The sequence below is a fragment of the Oreochromis niloticus genome, linkage group LG19, assembly GCF_001858045.2.
Source record: "Oreochromis niloticus isolate F11D_XX linkage group LG19, O_niloticus_UMD_NMBU, whole genome shotgun sequence".
Classification (NCBI taxonomy): domain Eukaryota; kingdom Metazoa; phylum Chordata; class Actinopteri; order Cichliformes; family Cichlidae; genus Oreochromis; species Oreochromis niloticus.
In genome coordinates this window covers 30,620,162-30,643,601 of record NC_031983.2, presented here as the reverse complement: position 1 = coordinate 30,643,601, position 23,440 = coordinate 30,620,162, and the positions used below count along the sequence as shown (strand labels likewise).

At 42.9% G+C, this 23,440-nt stretch overlaps 1 protein-coding gene and 1 pseudogene across 1 annotated transcript; both read left to right on the top strand.

Moving 5' to 3' along the window:
- Positions 1-5,525: 5,525 nt before the first annotated feature.
- Positions 5,526-7,900, top strand: LOC109195830 (interferon-inducible GTPase 5-like; annotated as a pseudogene).
- A 1,638-nt stretch (positions 7,901-9,538) lies between these two features.
- Positions 9,539-16,657, top strand: ccr6b (chemokine (C-C motif) receptor 6b). Its single transcript, XM_019348574.2, has 2 exons — positions 9,539-10,455; positions 15,212-16,657. The coding sequence occupies exon 2, from the start codon at positions 15,221-15,223 to the stop codon at positions 16,322-16,324; it is 1,104 nt and encodes a 367-aa protein (XP_019204119.1). The 5' UTR covers positions 9,539-10,455; positions 15,212-15,220; the 3' UTR covers positions 16,325-16,657.
- Positions 16,658-23,440: the final 6,783 nt, after the last annotated feature.

Here is a 23,440-nt window from a genome sequence, read left to right as displayed (position 1 = left end):
GGGAAGACTGATGTGAGGTTAATGACCACAGCGAGTCCAGTAGTAATAAAGCCCAAAACGTCTTTTAGGCCAAGAGTGAAACAATATCCCTTGAAGCCTGATGCAGTGGAAGGCATTAAACCAGTAATAGAGGATATGATTAAAGCAAGGATACTAGTTGAAGCTCCACAGGCAGTGTGTAACACACCCATCTTCCCAGTTAGAAAGGCTGATTCACAGTCGTGGCGCATGATTCAAGACTTAAGGGCTGTAAATCAGGCAGTGGAGAGTATAGCTCCATGCGTCCCCGATCCCCACACCTTGTTAAATCAGCTTAAGCCAGACAAAACACACTTCACTGTGGTAGATTTAAGTAATGCTTTCTTTTCCATACCAGTGCATGAGAATTCACAGGGTTGGTTTGGTTTTACGTATCAAGGCAAAAAATACACATACACCAGATTGCTGCAAGGTTTTTGTGACAGTCCTACAATTTTCACACAGAATATTACAAATTGTCTGTCTGATTTTGTAATTCCATCACATTCACAGATGTTGGTATATGTCGATGACATTTTAATTGCATCCACTTCAGAGAAGAATTGTAGAGACGTCTCATTGGCATTGCTAACTCACTTAGCTGAAACAGGTAACAAGGCCTCACTTTCAAAGCTACAGTGGGTAAAGACAGAAGTGAAATTTTTAGGACATCTGCTTAGTGCTGCAGGGAAGAGCATACATCCAGAGAGGAAAACAGCTATTTTGGCAGCAGAAACACATGATGCAATTCCTAGGTTTGTTAAATTTCTGTACATTACGCTGAAATTGCGCAGCCATTGTTAGATATGATGTACAGTAAACCTTTAGCTATGTCAGAAAGTTTGAGTTGGACCCCTGAGGGGGAGCAAGCTCTGTGCATGCTGAAACAGATGCTGACAGGAGCATCAGTTCTAGGGCTTCCAGATTATAACAAGCCTTTTGTTCAAACTGTTGACTGTAAAGGACATTTCATGACGTCCATGTTAGCACAAAAGTGTGGAGGTAAATGGTAAATGGCCTGTATTTATACAGCGCTTTTATGGTCCCTAAGGACCCCAAAGCGCTTTACATATCCAGTCATTCACCCATTCACACACACATTCACACACTGGTGATGGCAAGCTACGTTGTAGCCACAGCCGCCCTGGGGCGCACTGACAGAGGCGAGGCTGCCGGACACTGGCGCCACCGGGCCCTCTGACCACCACCAACATGTACAAATGATCCTTTAGTTTGCCAGAATTTACAACAGCCTGTGTTTCAGACTCTAGATTTAACTGAAGTATTGTTAAATCTGTCAGGGAAAGAAGTAAAACCAGTTCGCATGTTAACTGTGCAGGGTAAGACCATTCAATTTCTGTGTGATTCAGGTGCAGATAAAACTGTTTTAAAAGATCATGTGTCAGGAGTTGATCCTTCAAGTGGCACAATTTATGTGAAGTCTGCAAATGGTCAGTTAAATCAGCATAGAATCTCTAAACCTGTGTGGATTAGAGATCCTACCACAGGAGAGGCAGCTCAGGGTTCAGTTGTAATGCGCCCAACTATATCACTCTTTATAGCCAACTACAGACCAGCGAGGACTGCCGCCAGTCTGTCGACGTCGGCTTCGTCCCCAGGTTTTGGTATTTCCATTGATATCCAAATATCTGTTGGTGTGCTCCAGACATTTTCACTCAGGTAAATTCTAAATAAGTTTATATCACTCTTTATAGCCTACTCCGGCGGTGGCGGTGTCCCAGGGGGCGGCGGTCCAGGCAGCAGCCCCAGATATTTAAAAAATCAAAATCAAAATTAAAAAATGAACTAGTGTAAACATTTGATGTGAGTCCTCTGTCTGCCACACAGCCAGCCATTTTAACACAATCGGTTTGCATCCGTTTTCTTGGTTTTATTCTGTCACAATGAACTATTCAATTTATTAATATTATGTGATCAGTCCACGCACTTTCATTTTGTGAAGTGAAACATGCTGAAAGTAACAGCAACATTTTTCCACATTTAGCTCAAAACCTTACAAAAACATGTTTGTTTGTTTTCAAGTAAATATGTTGACTTTTCTTGCACCTCATTTAATTTCACTTTATTCATTTTAATTTCTTCCCCCTCTCCAATATGTTCTTGGGGTGGGGTAAATATATAAAAAGGAGCATTGTGGCCTTGTTATATGTATGTCTTTGTACTACATTGTTGATGCTCAATAAAAAAATTAAAAAAAGACAAAACTGCCTTCATCGCAGCTTTCCATAAATGGATCTTTAGTGATTTATCCAGAAAAAGCTTTGGTAGCTCATTCTCAGAACAGCAGCCAGCCTACTCCGGCGCGGCCGGACCAGCCGCAACGTCCGACATGCCGGCAACGACCGCCGGGCTCAGATGGTCTTCCCCAGGTTTCCTTAAGCTTTTATTTTGGTACTTCCATTGATATCCAAATATCTGTTGGTGTGCTCCAGACATTTTCATATCACTCTTGATAGCTTACTCCGGCGCGGCCGGACTAGCGAAAGGTGACCTTCCGCGTTCTTATGGTCCGCGCCGGGTTATGGCTGAATGCCAGTGGAATGACGGTCCCGCGGTAATACATGTTCCAGCGCTAAACCTAACCTTATTCCTAACCTTAACCAGCAGTTAAATGGTGTAAAATATTATTTTCCAAAGTGATTTTAAGAAAATGAACAAACATATGTAGATTGAGTCCAAACGGTTCTCATGTGTTGTCCTTTTACCGGAGGTTTTCATAAAGCTTTTATTTTGGTATTTCCGTTGATACGTACAATAAATTAGCATGTTAGCCTAAATATTTAGTTTCCTGTAACATTTACATTTAACATTCAGATGTAATTTTTTACATGTGCATTGAAGGACATGTCCTGGTCAAAAATGACTCCAAGGTTCCTCACAGCATTACTGGAGGCCAAGGTAATGCCATCCAGAGTAAGAATCTGCTTAGATACCATATTTCTAAGATTTTCAGGGCCGAGTACAATAACCTCAGTTTGATCTGAATTAAGAAGCAGAAAGTTAGCGGCCATCCAGGTCTTTATGTCTTTAAGACATTCCTGCAGTTTAACTCATTGGTGTGTGTTACCTGGCTTCATGGATAGATAGAGCTGCGTGTCATCTGCATAGCAGTGAAAATGTATGCTATGTCTTCTAATGATGCTGCCTAAGGGAAGCATGTATAATGTAAACAGAATTGGTCCTAGCACTGAACCCTGTGGAACACCATAATTGACCTTTGTGCGTGTAAATGGACAGTCCTCTTCACACACTAATTAGATAGGGTTAGGGTTGTAGGTATTGCAGTACCTGTAATACCTACAGCATGTTCTAATCGCTGTAATAGGATATTATGGTCAACAGTATCGAACGCTGCACTGAGGTCTAGCAGGACAAGCACAGAGATGAGTCCACTGTCAGAGGCCATAAGAAGATCATTTGTAACCTTCATTAAAGCTGTTTCTGTGCTGTGATGAGCTCTGAAACCTGACTGAAACTCTTCAAATAAGCCATTCCTCTGCAGATGATCTGTTAGCTGTTTGACAACTACGCTTTCAAGGATGTTTGATATGAAAGGAAGGTTGGAGATTGGCCTATAATTAGCTAAGACTGCTGGGTCTAGAGATGGCTTTTTGAGTAAAGGTTTAACTACAGCCACCTTGAAGGCCTGTGGTACATAGCTGATTATTAGAGATAGGTTGATCATATTTAAGATTGAAGAATTAATTAATGGCAGGACTTCTTTGAGCAGTTTTGTAGGAATGGGGTCTAAAAGACACGTTGATGGTTTGGAGGAATTAATTATTGAAGTTAACTCAGAAAGATCAGAGAGAAAAAGTCTAAAATATCAGCAGTTATCAAATTTGGGATTTTTTTTTCAGTAATGGTTACATTTTATTTGTAAAGAAGTTCATGAAATCATTACTAGTCAAAGCAGGGCCGGGGAAGTCCAGGTACCAAGGCTCGGTGTCCTGGTGGTTTTAGATAACGCCCTGGGTCAGCACACCTGAATCAAATGATTAGCTCATTAGCAGGCCTCTGGAGAACTTCAAGACATGTTGAGGAGGTAAATTAGCCATTTAAATCAACTGTGTTGCATCAAGGACATCTAAAACCTTCGGGACCTGAGGCCTGGAGTTCCCCCACCTCTGTGTTAAAGGGATGGTTGGCTCAACAGAGCTCTGACTGTTTGTCAGCCTGGCTACAGTGCTGAGGAGAAACCTAGGGTTGTTCTTAGGGTTGTAGTGAGATGTTCTGGCTTTGTGGAGGGCTTTCTTATAAAGCAACAAACTATTTCTCCAGGCTAAATGATCATCTTCTAAATTTGTGACGCACCATTTCCTCTCCAGCTTACGAGTTATCTGCTTTAACTCAGTAACCTGTAGGTGGCAGTGGCAGACAGTCACTCTGACAAATAAGTGACTGGCCAAGTAATCCCTTACAAAAGTAACACAGGCCAGTTATGGTAACAGAAGCTGTCAGTAACACAGAACTGCTGTTTTGCTGTGTTTCAGAGCAATAAACCTCAGTGTGCACCTGGATGAACCTCGTCCTCCTTCAGTGTGTAACAGTGACAGTAAAACTAAAGCACAGCAGTGAGTGTTTGGAGTGGGGGCTCGATGAACAGAGGGACAGGTTGGTTAATGGAGGTTTGGAGAAGCTGAGGTTGGGGACGGTGAAACAGATTGAGTCCTCTTCTAGTCTTAAATACTGCCTGCAGATTGGCCTGGATCTCCCACAGGTGAGTATAACAGGTGTACTGACGAGGGCTCCGCCCAGAGGAGGGACCACAGGGACACCATGGAAAAATCCAGATGACTCAGCCGGCCCATGACCACTTCTCATTTGAGACTTTTTTTTCAGAGAAGCTACAGCAGATCCTTAAACTTAGTTACAGCACTTTCAGAAAGACACCTACTGTGATGAGAGTCCTCATGTGTAATCCATTATTCTAAATGGAAAGGCTACTGTAACTGATTTTCAACATCTGGATGTTAAAATCACCTACAATGATGATTTTATCAGAACTGAGCACTAAATGAGATAAAAGTATGAAAATCAGAAACTCTAAGGCCCAGATGGACGATCGGTAACAACAAATAAAACTGTTTTTTTAGTTTTCTGGCTTTCAAGTGAATTAAAACTACGTCTACAGTTTTGGGTGATTGATGAGTGTAAGAATGCTGCCACTCTTCAGCCTGACAGTCAGGTGACTCATTAAACTCACATACTCATCCTGCTGTAACCGTGTGTGTGTGTGTGTGTGTGTGTGTGTGTGTGTGTGTGTGTGTGTGTAACCTCTGTCCAAACTCAGGTACAACCAGTCGAACTTTAAAAACAACAAAATGAACATTCTTTGGTTTTGACTCATCGCCCATCACAGCAGCAAACACAGTGATCTTATTGGCTGAGCTCTGCTGTAGGCGGTGCTCGTGGATTTTAAATATTAAACTCTAATTGTCCAAACAGTGTCTGTGGTTCACTTCCTTAACCATGTTTGCTGCTCTTGCAGGTGCAGCTCTGTTATGCACACACAGCCCTCCTCTCTGTTTCCAACAACACCTGCAGTTAAAAAAAAGAGTAAAAACAAACTGGTTGGTTCAGGTTGCAGCATTTTCATTGGTCGCTCTCTAAGGATCTGCCCTCACCTGTACTGCACCTGTATAACAACCAGGTGAGAACAAACTGAAGCACCGATCGCAGTTGTTGCTGATCCAGCTGTGTGTGTGTCAACAGTACGAGGAATCCAGTGAGTACCTGCTGTTACCTTAAACTTAGTTAAGTGACAGGTTTGCTGTCCTATCAGAACAAGAATGAGAATAAGCACAAATTAGTTTTTCAAGTCAAGGAAAAGGCAAACTTTCAGGTTTATAGAAAGATATTATTTGTAAATTAATGTTAATATTGGATGTAAAAATACTCAACAAACCCCAGGAAGAGACTTTGGTGGGCTCAGTGTTTTCTCATATAAACACGTCTTTTACCGACATTTACCGTTTTACCTGTAATGACTTACTGCCCACATGTGCTGTGTCTGTGTGCCGTCAGTAACATTACTGATAATCAATAGTATGTGTCTGCGTTCCAGAATAAAAGTCTTTATGTTTTTCTTTCTGTCAGGATCAGCATGGAGGATCCAGATGATTCGTGCCCAGAAGAAATTCCTGGAGTTAAAGAAGCCCTGAAGAACAACGACACGGCCGGAGCAGCAAAAAGGATTAAAGAATATTTAGAAAAACAAACTAATGTCTCGTTAAATATCGCCATCACAGGAGAAAGTGGTGCAGGTAAATCCACCTTTATTAATGCCTTCAGGGGGATAAAGAACAGAGACGAGGGAGCTGCTCCTACTGGTGTCACAGAAACTACGTCAGAGGTCACACCGTACCCCCATCCAGATAATCCCAACGTGACTTTATGGGATCTTCCTGGAATCGGAACCAAAGACTTCCCAGCGAGGAAATACCTGAAGCTTGTTGGGTTTGACAAGTATGACTTCTTCCTCATCATCTCAGACACTCGCTTCAGAGAAAACGACGTGAAACTCGCTCAGAAGATTAAGAAGATGAAGAAAAATTTCTACTTTGTTCGCTCAAAGATCGACAACGATATCCGAGCCGAGGAAAGTGTTTCAGACTCCAGCAAAGAGAAAACTCTCACAAAAATCAGAGACGACTGCATTCAGCGTGAGTGAGGTCGAGTTTTCAAAATCATTTAAATCTAGTTTTTAATCGTTTTTTATTTTTATGAACCTGATCGTGTTGACATGTTTCCTCTGTGACGCATTACTCAAAGACTTAGGCATCGAGTCTCCACGAGTCTTCCTCATGTCGAGTTTTCAGCTCCACAAGTTCGACTTCTCTCTCTTACAAGAGACCTTAGAGAGAGAGCTTCCCAAAGATAAGAGGGACACTCTGCTGTATGTCATGCCCAACGTCAACCCCGACGTCATCAGCAAGAAGAAAAAAGCTTTAAAGGTACACTTATATCTCTTGGCCACTCTGTCTGCAGCTGCTGCAGCTGTTCCCGTTCCCGGGCTTTCTGTTGCTGTTGATGTTGCTGTGCTGATTGGTGCTGTCACACATTTTGTACATGCGTTTGGTCTCGATGTCCAATCTCTGAAGAGACTCGCTATCAGAACAGCTGTGTCATACACTGAGCTGCGTGATGTCATCATTTCACCAGTGGCTGCGAAGGAAATTACTAAAGAGCTCTTCCTGAAGGCGTTCGCCCAACTTGGAGGAGCAGCTGGATTAATTGGAGCAGAGGAAGTGTCCAGATTCATTCCCATAGTGGGAATCCCGGTAGCCATGAGCCTCTCCTTCGTCACGACCTACAGAGTTCTGAACTTTATCCTCAACCAGCTCGCTGAAGACGCTCAGAAGGTGTTAAAGAAGGCTCTGGTCTGAGCGTGGAAGTAAAAGGCAATGAAACTCAGTGAAACTGGGATTCACACATGAAACTCATTAAACCAGTCTCCTTGTACAGCTGGTCAGCTTCACACACTCAAACTTTTCTCATCATCACATAAATACAGAAACAAACATCATCATATTATTCAGATATGAACTGTGTAAAGTGTAGAAGTCTGAGTCATTGTCATGTTTTTTCCTTTGTGTAAGTGCTTCCTCAGGACAGTCATCAGGAGATACGATGACCCACCTTCAACTAGTTGCGGCAGATGGCTGCACTTCCTGGGTCTCCTTCCTGTTAAAGGCAGTTTTTCCTTCCCTCTGTCACCAGGTCTTTGGTCACAGAGTGATGTCTGATTGTTGGGCTTTTCTCTGATTTGTAGGGACTTAACTGAACCTAATTTATCTGAGCTGTTTCTACCTTTACTCAAACGTGTCTTGTTGTTTGAATAAATTGTGATGAAACTGGTTGTTTTGCTGTATTATATTTTCACATCATAGCTTCCAGCATCAGAAACACTGAGTTAAACAGACTGATGTAATGTGAGAATCAGAGGTTGTTCTGTTTTTACTTGCAGCTGACTGTGATTGTGATGAGTGTTCACTGCCCTCTGGTGGTCAAAGTGAGAAACTACAATACAAATAATAACGATATGAATTATATTACTTATCACCATCACACCTGTTTATTATTAATAAAATGTTGTTGATAAATAAACATCAGTGTTAGTGTGCAGGTTAGCATCTCTCTGCGTGTTTATGCACCACTATATCATTTATAACTTACCTCAGCACTTCAGTCATCTGGTACTCTACCACCCAGAGACTGTCTCCTCCTTCTTCAGCTTCCAACTGACCACCTACACTCTCCCCTGACTCCACCTTACAGTCTCCTGTCTGTTTCAGATCCACCTTCTGCATAAGATGTCGTCCACCTGTGTGCATGTACAGGGTGCAGGGTGGACACAATATTAGATACCCTGACTCTGTGATGTAGATTTACGTTATGCACAAAACAGAATAAGGATTAATGGTGGAGAATACTAACGCATCTAGGAGATAACAGAACAGACTGCAGCCATCAGATCTGTCCCGAGTCCTTCAATGACAGCCTCATCACCTGCAACAAAGACAGGAAGGATTAACTTTAACTGGCTGTGACGTCAGTGAAATGCATCGCATAGAGACACGAGGTGGCGCCATTTCACTACCAAATACTGTCAGTTTGTTTTGGAGCCACAAACAGCAGCAGGAGAGGAAACAGGAGACGCACTGCAGTGAACATTCACACAGAAGGAGAAATCTAAACACGGAGCACACGCTGATCAGGGATCAATCGTTTACGGGGCTGTGATCAGTTACAGGGATGGAAAATAATCAGAGGTGGAGATGATGTGAATATCTTAGTGAAGATGAGACTGACATTTATATCACAGGTCTGTCAGTAAACTGGGTCTCATCTGTTTGATTCATATTATTATCTCCAGTTTTGTCCACCTGCTCTTCATCTCCGTGAAGCTGAATCATTGGATTTAAAACTCAGATGTGAAATTTGGCAGAACTGCAGTTTTATCTATAATCTACAAGTTGGCCAGATGGTGACTGAGTGATGATGATGATGAATTTTAACGATACACTCCATGCCCCACGTTGATCATCTTCATCTTCCTCAGTTCCCTGAAGCTCTGCTCGTTGTTTACCCGTTGCCATGGTGAATCTGTCCCGTCACCTACATGCGTTTCTGTGAAACTGGAAACTCAGAGTTGAAAGTTAGAGTTTGGTGAACCTGGTGCTTTGTGGAGCAATCACTGATTTTGTCTCAGATATTATCCTGTAAATACAGAAGTTCAGCTTTGCTCTCAGAAAACCTGCAGCTGACGTTTGACATCATCAGTTTCTGTTCAAAGTTAGAAAACAACAGAGATGGAGGCAAACTTCCTGCAAAAACCTCAAATGTTTTCAAGTTTATTTACTTATTAACTGTTATTTTGAATGAAATTTATTTTATTAAATAAAGTATAATATGTTATATTATATAAAATTGTATTAAAAATACAGAAAGAAAGAAACTTGGATTCTTCTGGATGTTTGATTTGGTATCCAGTATTTATTTGTACATTTACCTGTTTTCCACTAATAATGCTGTTAATAAATAACTAGTAAAAATCCTAGAAATGCTTTTTAGATTTCCTGTGTGTGGGATCATTGTTCTGTTGATTGCTTGGTCCCAGTCTGGTCCCAGTGTGGTCCCAGTTGTAGCTGTGGAACAGACGACCTCACAGATGAGTAAAGAATACTTTGATGTAAACAGCATTTATGACTCACTCAGCGACTGCAAGGGGCCCAAATCACCAGGCCTGGTGCTGCAAACATCTCCACGCTGAATTTCGTTCTTGCTGTGTTTGATAAAGGATTCATTTCATGATTCCCTGATATGTAAAAACCTCAGAATAGAGGAAAGGTGTACTTTATTCTTACTATTACTGTAACAAACCACTGTCACTGGTGTTACTGTAACAGTGCGGTGTATGGGGCACACAGATGTGAGAGTGACACTAAATGCGAATATTGTGGGTTCTCCTTCCAAATCACATCTAGGTCGCGTTTATTTAGCTAATGTATCTCATAACTCTAAAGTTGTTGTTTGTTTGTTTTAAGGCAACAAATTATCATTTTTAAATACAGCCAGCTAATCAAATGTTAGTTTCCCACAAAAAAGAGAAATTCTTTGTGTCAGACGTGACCTTTGCGGGGGCAGGTAAAGAAAGGACGTCCCCACGCGGCTGGTGACGGCTTTGCTGATCAAACCATCAGATAAGGAAGCTCCGTGTGAGCGTGAAGATCAGAGCAGCTTTTTACAGTCAGCGAGCCTGAGAGAACGTGGCTTCGACTGCGCCTGCTTTGAGGTTTTGTTCTTTGTGGTGCCATCACCCTCTGTGTACCCACACAGAGCGAGGAGCTGCTAAAGAGCTGCCGCTCTGTCAGGAGTCAGAAAAACATCGGCTCAGGGAGAACGCTCTGCAAGGTATGCATGCTCTACACTTTACTGTCTCACTGCATTGTGATTTTAGTGTCTGCTTTCACTGTGCTGCATGTAGGGAAACGTTTGTTTAGATGCAGCACAGAATTAATTTCAAAGTTTTAAAGAAATGATCAGCGTCAGACTTTAGAGGACAAACTGCCTTCACAGATATTATTTCATATTTGGAGAACTGCCAGTTCAGCAAAAATATGAAACCCTGTTTGTTCCCAGTTTGCATTTTTAGAAAGGTGTTGTCTTTTCTTTACTGCCTTTCTCATTAATAATAGCCTCACTGAGGTTAGTGAGAACTGAAAGAGGTAAAATGAGAGCGATATCAACCTGTCGCATTTGTTCCTCACAGCAGGTTTTTAAAGAAGTTGAAGTTCTTGTTCGTGTCTTTATCGCTGCGCTGCAGGGTCCATTTACTCAGAACTTAAAGGTGTTTCCTCAAAGCTGTGAAACAGCATCCATGTCCTGCCTCCCTCATTCCAGAAACAGAACAAAACATTCAATTCAATTCAATTTTATTTATATAGCGCCAAATCACAACAAAAGTCGCCTCAAGGCGCTTTATATTGTACAGTAGATAGCACAATAATAAATACATATCAGGTTGGTCCAGGTAATCACGTAATTAAGACGATCGTGGGGTCAAATACAGATTAATCTGACTGCTACCTGCTCCACATGCTAATACGAGCCTCAAAGGTTTACCCAGAATGCACTGTGATTCATCAGAAACAGGTCAAACATCAGGACACTAATGTTGGTTTCTGCTCCTCTGTGTCACAAACTGCTGCAGTTTATTTATGCTGACGCTCGCGGCCTGTCGGGGGAAACTGTCTTTAGCTCTGGACTCTTGTGGCTCCAACACTTTAGTTTTTAAACAGAGCTTCAATGTGTTTTTCAGCTTTGAACATTTCATGTGAACATCTGATGGATTCGTGAAATTGTTAAAAAAAAAAATGCTGGAATTTTTTTTAAATTTAAATCTGAACCCACCTGCTGTGGATTTCAGGACCTGGAACTCAGAAAATATCCACAGCATGAAAGTGACATGTAGCAATGTTTCATCAAAATGATAATAATAATAATAATAATAATAATAATAATAATAATAATGCTTCATTAAAAATACTAGAGTTAATGTACCTAAAAAAAAAAGATTGTGAGGGGTTCGGGTGGGAGGAGCCGTGACCTTGTTTTTCTGTGTCATCTGTCATAATTATAAGAAGCACGAATGCTGTGTGAGAAAAAAGGAAACGAGGACAAATGACTGGAACATGAAGTTGTCCTGATGTTTCCTCCTCTCGTACGGGTCCATCAGACGCGCTCTGATTTCATGTGAAATAACTGACGCCTTCTCGCTCGCCCAAACTCTTTCCATCCCTCGTTTCTATCTGCTTTGATGGTTTTTCCACAACTGCTGTGACTCAAATCTCTAAACCCCAAACTCAACTTTCAAACCTCACCAATGCACCAAAACTGTCTTATCGGCAAACCACACATTAGAAGGAGATCGCACACAGTCAGTCAGACTAATGACGGCGCTGCAGAGGCTTCATTATTAACACAGCTACAGAAACGTGTTAAAGTCCAATTCTACAAACACATGAAGTAAAAGCAGAGCTGGACCTCAGATTACAGACGAGTCACACCTGCAGCTAATTTACAATCACTAATTAGCCCAACATGCAAACCTGTGGCCTGCAGGAGGAAACCAGAGCACCCCACACTCAAATATTATTATTATCATGTCCATGTAAAGCTTCATGTGTTAATAAGAGCATTTTAACTTGATGGGAAGCGAGAAAATATGAAAATGTGAAATATGTGAGCCGGCGTCCCAGTGACTGCTGGGCCGTGGAGAGACGCCAGGCTGTGGGTCTCCTCAGATCAATGAATTCAATGTGATTTAACAAAGAAACAACACATAATATTAATTATTAATGCTGCTTAATACATCTTAAATAAATGAACTGAAGTCTGAAGCTCTAACAGTTTGTTTATCTGGTTGAAGTTTTTACTTTGAAGGTCTCGCTGTTTCCTGCTGTTTTCATTATAAACAGCAGAACAAACAGAATTATTATCATGTTGAATTTTTTTTAGTTAAATTTAAACTGAGAGGTTTTTTGATTTAGTTGCTCATTTATAAGTTTTAATTTTTAGTTTTCATTTCATGTAATTTCTGGGATTTTTGTATTATTAATAATAATTATTAGTAGTAGTAGTAGTATGTGGGCTTATTTTGTTACAGGCATATTTAACTGTTGGTGGACAAAAACGAATAATTCAAATTTCCTGTTTAATTATCTGTATTTTAGCAGCTTTGCAATCACACGTTGTTCAAAGACACGTTGAACGAGCTCGTGTGGGAAACAGCTTCAAAGCCTGCAGACGGATCCTTGCACAGACCCACGTTCATCAATACATCAAATATGAGACATTTAAATCTCACACTTTGCGTGTCCTCTGCTTTTTATATGGGTTAGGACTGTTTGTACGCGCTGCCCTCCATCTTCCTCCCTTCATCCTCCTCTGCCTCTCACACTGCTCCCACCCTCGCTGGTTTATATCGGCTCAGATCAGAAAAACTGAACAGTTCTGAGTCGTCGTGTTTAAGGAGTGACGTTTGAAGTCTCAGATGATTTAATTCAGTGGAAGGATTTCAAAAAAGGTCAAATGAGGTACTTTAATCTCATTAAGGTGTCACAGTGTCTGTAGGTCACGGCCCACGTGCGACCCGGTTTGATCTCAAGTTTATAATGCTTTATTAAAAAGACAAACAAAGAAACAAAAAAACTTCAAAATTTTTCTTTTTTACTAAAAATAGTTTAAAGATTTCTCCTGGAAAAAGCCCAAAATTTAACAGCGAGCTGATAAAATCTAGTTCAGTAAATCTGAAACTGTTACATTTTATCCACATGTTTAGTTCATCATCTTAGTTCTGAAAAAATGTGGATTTTTTTCTCCAATTCTCAATAATAACAATAATCAATCTTGTTTTTTATGTTAGTAATGAGTCAAACAAGCTCTGAAACAGTTTCACAGCCACAAACAGAGGCCCAACACTTAAACTCAGCAGTAAAAGCCAGTCTGTGAAGATTCTATTTGGATTTGACATCATTATATTTGGTTTGTCTGCATTTAGACCGATTTTAACTTCTCATCCGACAGCATAGTTTTATTGAAAAATAAATAAATTAGCGAGTGAATGAAATGTTATCCAGTGGGCCGGACTGGAGGTTAGAGCTCGCTGGTTTCTTCAGAAATCAGAATCTGATAGAAAGAATCTTCGTTTGTGTTTGAACAATGAAAAAAACTCTGAAATATCATGAGAGCAGCTTAAAGTGCAGTTGTGCAGACACAAAGCCTCTGCACTCTCTTTTTGGTGATTTTCTCACTTCAGTTTGGCTCTTAGTGTTTGTTTTTTGACCTCATTACATCTGAGATGCCCTCTGATAACAATCGGATCATTTTCTGAGAGAAGCACGAAGCACAGCGTACCTGTGCAGGCGTCGCCTCGGGCTGAAAGTGGGTCATTCACAACCAGAGGAACAGCTGAAACAGAACGATGGTTTATTTTCTAAAACCACTAGAAAAGGTGTGAGGAGTTTCTACCCCCGGTGTGTGCAGGGTGCACGCTGTGCCGGATTTATCTGTAGTGTTGGTGCTGAACTCTTCATATCTTCTTTCATCAGACAGCGCGGTGGTCTGTCCGAGGTCAAACCTGCTTTCTAAGCATTAATGATGGCACGAGGATTTTCCTTTGGTGTCATCACACTGACTGCAGGACACACAGAACCTTCTGTTGTTCAATTTTGGCTTTTTCACCACAGATTTTACATCTGGAAGTAAAACTGCAGCTTTAGATCAGGACAGAAATCACAGTAATTCAGCTGTTTGTGAGAATCAGATCAAACTATTCACACAACTGATGTTTCAAAGTTTTCCTTCAAATCAAAGGAAAACTTTGATTCAAATTAAATTTGGTTCAATATTAATAACTATTATTGCAAAATGATTCACACACGATCACACATTTAGAAATCAGACGGTGTGTAAACTTTTACAACTTCAGTGTCCTGAAACTTTTGCATCTGAGTGTCAGACTCGTTCTGCTGAGTTTGCTGTTAAATGGATGAGACCGACTCATCCAGAGAAGAGTTGAGCCAACAGATCGTTATGTGGCGCAGAGACAGGAACACAAAAACCACCAAAGACACTGTGCTGAAGTTTAAGGTCGGAGCTGCTGTGGTGGCGTTCAGTGGAAACATGGCAGAAACAGGAAGCTGTTAGAGGCACAGACCAAAAATCCCACATGTGACTGCGAGACCTTCACTGACTGGTGGAAGCAGACGCCGCGGCTTCAGCTCATGTAGCGCGTCAGACACTTCACGCTGGAGAGATCCTCGATGTAAACATGACTGACCCGAAGACACGAGAAAGGTCAGCTCCAGGACGGCGCCTGGATGGGAACCCAGGCAGCGCAGCAGCAGGACAGCTTTAGGAAAAATTCACGATTTGTGTGTTTTAATTCTTTATAAACAAGCGTTTTTTACAGTGTACAACTTCTGGTTTCTCTGAGCGATGGAGCATTAAATAACACATCAGATCTACAGAGAACAATGGAGGCCGGAGATCCTCGCTGAACCTGAACAACATCAAACGATCAAACCTTCACACACAGCACGTTTCAGGTCCTTCTGAAAATGTCTCCAGTCGGTGCTTCACTCATCATGTTTCTTTTCTTCTCCAGGTCCCAAACATGACGGAGAGTCCTGCAAACGCGACATTCGGTGACTATGACAACGGTACTGAGACATATATCGATGACGACGGCTTCTGCATCATGGATCCGGACCCCAGTGAGGTCATCGCCCAGACTTTGATCCACTCCATCATCTGTGGATTCGGCCTGATTGGCAACGTCCTGGTGATGGTGACTTACATCTTCTACAAGAGAACCAAGACCATGACGGACGTCTACCTCTTCAACGTGGCCGTGGCCGACCTGATCTTCGTGGCTACGCTTCCGTTCGTCATATACAACGAGCAGCACGATTGGTCGATGGGCAGGGCGGCCTGTAAGGTGCTCCGGTCGTCCTACAGCATTAACCTCTACAGCGGCATGCTGCTGCTCGCCTGCATCAGCTGCGATCGGTACATCGCGATTGTTCGGGCGACGCGCTCCTTTGGGGCGCGCTCCCGCGCCCTCGTCTACAGCCGCCTGATCTGCTCGGCTGTTTGGGTGTTTGCGGTGGCGTTAACTCTGCCCACGCTCATCTACACCGAACGCTCTAAAGAGAACTTCCTGGGGTCTGACCGCGTCACCGTGATGTGTCAGATGTCTTTCAACCAGACTGAAACTGCGGCGCTCGTGAAGCTGCTGGTACCCAGCCTCCAGATGGCCGTTGGCTTCCTGCTGCCACTGTGCGTGATGGCGTTCTGCTACTCCTGCATCATCTACACGCTGCTGAGGGCGCAGAGCAACCAGCGGCACAAGGCCATCCGGGTGGTGTTGGCGGTCGTTGTGGTCTTCATTGTCTGCCATCTTCCGTACAACGTGACCCTGCTGATCCACACGCTGTCTCTGTTCAAGCAGAGGAGCTGCGACGCAGAGAAGCTCAAACTCAAATTTCTCAACATCTGCAGGACCGTCGCATACCTGCACTGCTGTCTCAATCCCTTCCTCTACGCCTTCGTCGGGGTCAAGTTCAGGAACCACTTCCGCCAGATCATGCTGGACCTCTGGTGCTTCAGCAAAAGGTACATCTACACCGCTCGCTTGTCACGTGGCACGTCCGAGATCTGCATGTCAGGGCTGAAGTCGTCGGAAGGCTCCAACAACATGTCGTCATTCAGCGCGTAACACTTGAGCTATGAAGGGAAATCAGTCCGGCGCTCATCTCAAGCTTTGCTGTGAAACTGTGCTTTAATAATAGAGACTGTGAGATGTTCTCATCTAACTGCATCCAGTTTATATGACACAAAACTGGACATTTTTCATTCACAGGTGTATAAAGTCCAACACTTGTCCACAGAAACACAGGTGACCACAGCAGCTTATTAAAACTATAAGCACAGCAGCAGAATCTCACACTTTGACTTCACGTATTGTTCTTGTGATTTAGAAGTAACTGTGTCATGCAGGTTGCTAACTGTACTCTTTGCTAATGAAGTTTGATGCTATAGATTGCATCTCTAACTTTTATAACGGGCAGGTTTGGATGTTTGGGGCATCGAGGTCGGTTTTCTGATTTCCAAAGCTTTTGTGACATGAACATGTAAACACATAATCCTGCAGTCTGAGAAGGAAGCGCCCTGTTGGAATAATTTGGTATTACAGTCGAGGCGTTTATTCCTGTTCTCGTGTCGCCAGCAGGAGCTTCTTTTTTTTGTATGATGATTAAATCTGCTGTTTTTAAAGATAAGGAGCTAAACTTCCTCATTTTCTGGATCTTCCCGTAACTGTCACTTGAACCTCATCTTCTTTTCTTGACCCTGCTGTACACGTGCCCTGCTGCTTTTAATATTTGGCATTTTGTAGATCTGTGTTTTTGTGCATTATTTGAATAAAACTGTAAGAAAATATCAGAGGTTTTAATCAATATTAATTATTAATTTGACTGGATGTGCCAAAAGTTTGCTGACTAAAATGTATTTTAAGATATTGTCTGCGTGGGTTCTCTGTGGATAGAGATCATCAGTTCTGAGTATCATGTCTGAGAGGAAGTGGGTAACCCGAGCAGAGCAGCGGGCCGAGCACAGGGCCCTGGGGAACGCCACAGTTAAACTGGGCTACGGAGGAACAGGAAGCTGGGAAAACTAGATCTTGATCAGATTAACAGTGAAAGGAGAAGTGTGGCAGCAGATTGTGACACCGTGTGCGGTTGCCAACAATGACTTTCTCAGATGTGCTGATAAGCAGAGGTGTCACAGGGTACAGACATGAGCACAGATAGACTCGATGGCTGAGTCTTATCAGGCAGCAGGACGATGAGCCACGGCTCCAGGTTTGGATGGAGGGATCTTCAGGAACACAGAAATGTTGGTTAATAGTATTTTAGATCTATGTATGAAATGGGTTACACACACACACACACACACACACACACACACACACACACACACACACACACACACACACACACGCACGCACGCACGCACACACACACACACACACACACACACACTGCTGATTACTTCAGGCAGCTCAAATTCAAGTTACCTGTTTCATGCTCCTGCAGCTTTACTGTGGAGGTCAGTGACCTCTGCGCAGGTCAGACTTTTGGAAGCACAAAACATTTTATTGAGCACTGATGTGTGAGTTCATGTTGTACCTCAGATGTCATTGTCTGTGTGACGTAAAGGCCTCGGGACAGGAAATAACATATGAAACTGTCATTAATGGAGACATTATGATCACTGGAGCAGGAAACTGTGTCTCTAATACACTAAATTAGTTTCAATCAAACTCTGAGCTGGGGTTTGTAGTTCCTCTGCAAAGTTTCCATAGTGATAAAAAAAGTGAGGACAAAGCTGCTGTACTGACCAGAAAAATGTCCAAAACCTTTCAAAAGTATCACAAAGTGTTAGACTGTGTGTGTTTGAACAGCTGTACCTCAGACATAAACCACTCAAACGCTGGCTGACCTAAAACTGAAACTCCAGACTGTGTCAGTCACTGCTCCAGAAACCTCGATAACAGATCAGTCCACACTTTAACAATGGCAGCACTCTGCTGGAAGCTGCCGCATCAGCATGAACTATGAACACATTACTCCAGTACAGGCAAATGTGCACTAGTAACACTGTTGTATTATTACTGTTACGGTTTTACCCATAGTTTTTACATCCTTACATGGTCACACTAATAAGTACATCGAGGCTTTGTTTGTTAGATCCAGACAACGGTGACTGGGTCTGTGTTACCTGTTATAGAAATACAGCCATGTGTGGGATCCACAAAAACCCTGAATCTCAAATAAAAGCTCATAAAAAACATTTCTACGACCATCAAACAGATCTCGCAGATCCCAAAACTGCAGGTTTCATCACGCTCCGACCAAAAGTCACTGAACCGCCTCAAAAGTGGACCACAAACATGCTTCACGTTCGATAAACTACAACATGAAGTGAGACTTTCCCGCGCTGTGATTCCACGAAAAGGCTACGTCTCTTCTCTGAACACCTCCACCTTGGACAATGACGCACAGCCGTTTCCAGCCTGGTTAGAGACTTTATGTCGTAAATTTTGCATCACATGTATTTCTCACCTTCCAACTTTTGACTTGTGGGATTGACGTAAACTCAGTGATGTTACCGTAATTCTACTGTGAGCCATGCAAATCAGCCAATAGAAGCCGAAGTTATGGCCCCTCAGGTCCAGTCTATTTAGTCATCTGTGGGGCACAACGTCAACCATCCCATCATACTGAGTGTGAGGGTAATTCTTCAGAAAATATTCAAACCACAAACATTTTTTAGGCCTGTAAATAAAGTTAAATCATTTCTAAATCATTTCTTTTTAAATCACACCGGCTGTGTCCTCATTAAACTGTGACATTTCTGTGTTTGCACAGATGATGTTCATATGTGGATTCCTGGTTTCCTGGAGTTTATTGTCCACTGCAGCATATTTGGAGTTTGTAAGCAATAAAATACAAACAAATTAGGTGATACAAAATATTCTTGCTTCTCTTTGCTCCAGCGTCGGTACCTTTGACACAGTAACATCTGCTGTAATGTTTACACCTCTAAAGAAAGCGTTAGCTTTAATTTGATACCAACATTGTTTACACAGAGTCTGTAATTGCAGAGAAATACTCCATTCATTTTGGTCATGCCATTATCAGAAAGATGGAGCACATGTAGAAATGACGGCTCCTTTTTCTTTTCCACTGCTTTGCTTCTAACAGACGCATGCACTGTATAAAAATGCAGCTGCAGCCACGGTGGGCTGACCACTTACATGCATGCATACATATGACCACCAGGGGGCAGGATAGGAGCATTACTGCATGCATAGCTTCGTTGGTAGTTTCATGGATCTGAGGAGCGTCTCCGCGGGGAACGGCAGCGGTCTCTGCGGTCAGGAGTCACAGCATCAGCTGATTTATGAGCATCCACCTCTCGTCAGCCCCGGGCTCATTCCAGATGACTCGCTTTATGTTTTTCAGTTATTATGGATGAGCTGAGGTAGCGCTGAGTCCATGTTTGGCGCCTCAGTGGCTCAGAGAGGTCTCTCCTGTGGGGCCTTTTCATGAGGGACGTCAGAACATCTGGTACCTGATAACGAAAGCACTGGTTTCTCTCTTACAGCTGATTCATTCTCCCAGGAGTCGTCACTGACGCATCGTCCTGGTAGAACAACATGTTTGTTATCCAGTCTTTAACTGGTCGCAGTTAGCAAATCTACGCCTGGTTTAATGAGACAAATCACAGCTAATCACACTTTGAGCTTCTTTGCAAGTTGATTAGAAGTTAAATTTGGAGACGTGCAACATTTCTTACACAGATTACAAAAGTGTAGCCAAAGTGCCTTAAACCTGTATTTTTCTCCCATGTCCAGCAGGGGGCGACTGTGCTGTAAACAAAAATATGATTTTTGAAGAACCTTTCAAAGGTTTTTTTGGACATTGGCTGTTTTTCACTCATTTCCAGATGTTGTTCACTTGTATCTGACCGTTTTCAGAGGAGTGTTTTTGACCTATGAATCATTCCAGTGTTGTGTCGTCACAGCTTAGCAAAGAGCTGCATCTTTGGCCTCTTTGCCATCAGCAGCCTGTCACACAAACACATCTGTTCACCGTTCTTTAGTCGGATCTTTGAAAAATTACAGAGATAACACATTGAGACAGCATGAAGGGGCATTTTTGCACCAACAAGGTGAACATGGAGAACATGCAGAGAACTGACTGAAGACGAGACACAGGTGAGGGCCAAGAACAGCACAGCTGGGCACAGAAACACAAAGCATGAAGAAAAACCTCAAACAAGACGAGAAAAACCAAGTGAACGAACAGCCTCGAGCACTGAAACAGCCAAGAAATCCAAACAGAAACTCAATCGCATCAATCAGGAGTGCAGAACTCAAACCCTGAGACCAGGACCGCCACGGGTCCAGGAGATACGTCCAAGTCTTTGTATGCTAACACGCTGCCATGTAGGCAACCGTGGGGCAAAACCCTGAGCTGCAGACGCCCCCCCTCACTGTGCGCCTGACATCAGCCCGTCAGCGCCGACAGGCCTCAGAGAGACGGTCGCAGATGAACTCACTCGATGAAAACCAACATGCATTTGTTTTGATTCGTCCTGCATCCAAGTGTCTCTCGGTGGTTTTGCTGATTTAGAGTTTTATTTTCTCCCAGACTCTGTGAAGAAAGCTGCAGACAGGTAATTTATCTTTCTTTTTTAAGAGATGCAGACAGATGGTTCTTTTTGGCGTCACGGTCGGTGTTTGTGTGCCTGTGAACATACATTCCTCCAGTGTGTGTTTGGCCCATTTTATGCCTGAAGGAGGGCCGATTAGGGGGTCCTGGAGGCGAGGGGAGGATTATCACGCTGGGTCAGACTGTACCCCGCTGGCGTCCACCGAGGAATGCGGGCAAATCAACCGGCGGGCCGATCAGTCGGTCACGCACCGAGTCATCCCGTCTGCCAGTCGGTCATCTGCCAGCGAGGCGCTCGGCCAGTCCTCACATGCTTGGTTCTCTATCAGCAACCATTACTCTGCCCAGCACTCACACATGTCTGAAATAATCTAACCTGGAGAACATTGACGATTAAACCTCCTCTTATCTGTGTTTGTCTGCGTTTCAGCCACAGGATACACTCTGCTTAGGCAATCACACTTTACAGACCTGGGAAAGCAGTTTGGAATTTTCATAAGGGGGGAAAGGGTCCCCCTGGTGGGAGGGGGGTCATATGTAGCACTCTATTTGGCGTCGAGTTACAGCTGTAAATCAAATTTCTGTAACTTAAACGCTGGAAGCTGGAAAGAGCAAAAGCTGAGAATGAAATCAGAGACTGAGGAAAGAGGAACAAACAACCCAGCCTTCACTTTCACATAGACTAATGCAGCAACGCCACACAGGCTTCCAGCCTTTCAGCATCTATTTTCAACACGCAGGGCAGTGTGGTGGAGTTCATCTGGAGCCACATGTGTCTGCAGGAGATGTGATGAAAGTGGGTCAGTTCAGGGACTGAGAGCAGCACCAGCCAGCGGGGCAGCAGGTAGTGCTGCCGTGTGCTTTAGCACGTGCAACAGAGACAAATCTGTCACTCTCAGCTCATCATGGGCCAAAACACAGTTTACTGTCTGAAAGGAAATCTTTTTACACCAAATGACAAAATGTTCCTGAACCTAAACAGCAAGTAAAAAACAAGAGATTGTTGATAGTTTTCCACAATTTTTGTTCTCCAGTCCTCAGACAGTCCTCTGCTCTCCTTTCTGTTCTCCAGACTCAGTGCGGCACAGAAAGGCTGAGTGAACGGTCTCCATTTTAATTTGCTTCAGGTGTGATTGCTTCATTGCCAGCACCTGTTTCCTGCCACAGGTGAGTTCAAATGAGCATCAGATGCTTGACATAAAACAATTTACCAACAATAATTAAAAGGTGCCAATAATTTTGTCTGGCCCATTTTTGGAGTTCTGTGTGAAACACTTTAAATGTAACTTTTGTTCTCAGTTTGTATTTTTTGTTTTGATCCAAATCACATAAAAGAAGTAAACATGTGTAAACCAAAATATTTGTGACTGTAACAATATTCTGGGAGAAACTGCATTTTCTGGAAACTTTTCAGGGGTGCCGATAATTTCGGCTATGACTGTACATATTTAACATTGTTATTGCAGTTGTTTTATTGTCTATGATCCCATCAGGATGCACACCCATGATCTTGGTCAATGAACCTGCAAACTATGCCATCCCAACCCCTCCTACACCTTCATCTAGACTTTGTGATGCGGCTGTTGTCATTAGCACAGGAAGCATTATGTCATGTTATGTAAGACGACACTTTTTGTTTGAGGAAACGATGCCTGAACACATCTGCAGTTGCTTGTTAGGATTACCTTTTCTGCTGCTGATGTTGCCTCCCTGCAAGATGCATATTTCTGGTGGTCCCATCTGTTACCAGTTATAAATAAAACTAAGTTGAACTGAAGTCTTTGTGCACGTGAAGCAGCCATACTAATCAGCGTGAGCATCTACATCTTCTCAGATTCACGAGTCTGACATAAGGAGGTGTTTGCTTCACTTTTTTAAAGCACTTGAGGCGAGCGTCCAGGACAAAAACACGAGGAGTTTCACAAACATGTTGGAGATCATCGAGCAGCCAGGAGGAATAAATCAGCTTCCAGTTGAGTCAAACATTTCTCGTGTTTTCTGAGTATCACTGCCACTGAATGAATTTAGTCCAGTCCAAAGCACACTGGACACAAAGACCGGAGAACAGGAATTAATAATGCTAAATGAAAAGATGCTTTGTTAGCAGTTAGCTGCTGATGCTAACATCACAGTAGATGTGATACAAACAGAAATGTTGAGGACATCAGGCTGAAGCGCCACAGAGACCTCCTGATTGGCAGTTACTGAGGCCAATAAGCTCTCTGCCAGGTTTTCCACTGAGCATGCAAACATTTCCTCATCACCGTCTCCCATTGCGATCGCTTTGGATCGCCATAGTTAACACTGGCAGATAAGCACGCAAGCATTTAGAGTGAAGCTCGTTTATGAACTTTAGATGCAGTCTTAGTCAAATCGCGGCAGCGCAGGTGACTAATAATCTGTGCCCTGAAGTCAGAATCATTTGAACATCCACAGAAACTGTGAGAGCTTTAATCACCTGAGATTAAAATTAAAGGATGAGAACTTTTCTGTGGGGCTCACAGCAGATTTGCTCCCTTCACTGACTGATGAGTTCTTGGTTTTAAACCTAGAACCCGTAAAAAGCCTGAACACAGAGTCTGAGTGACTGTAAG

What these genes read in the sequence shown, in the direction of transcription:
- ccr6b (XM_019348574.2), top strand. Translation starts at nt 15,221, where the DNA reads ATGACGGAGAGTCCTGCAAACGCGACATTCGGTGACTATGACAACGGT.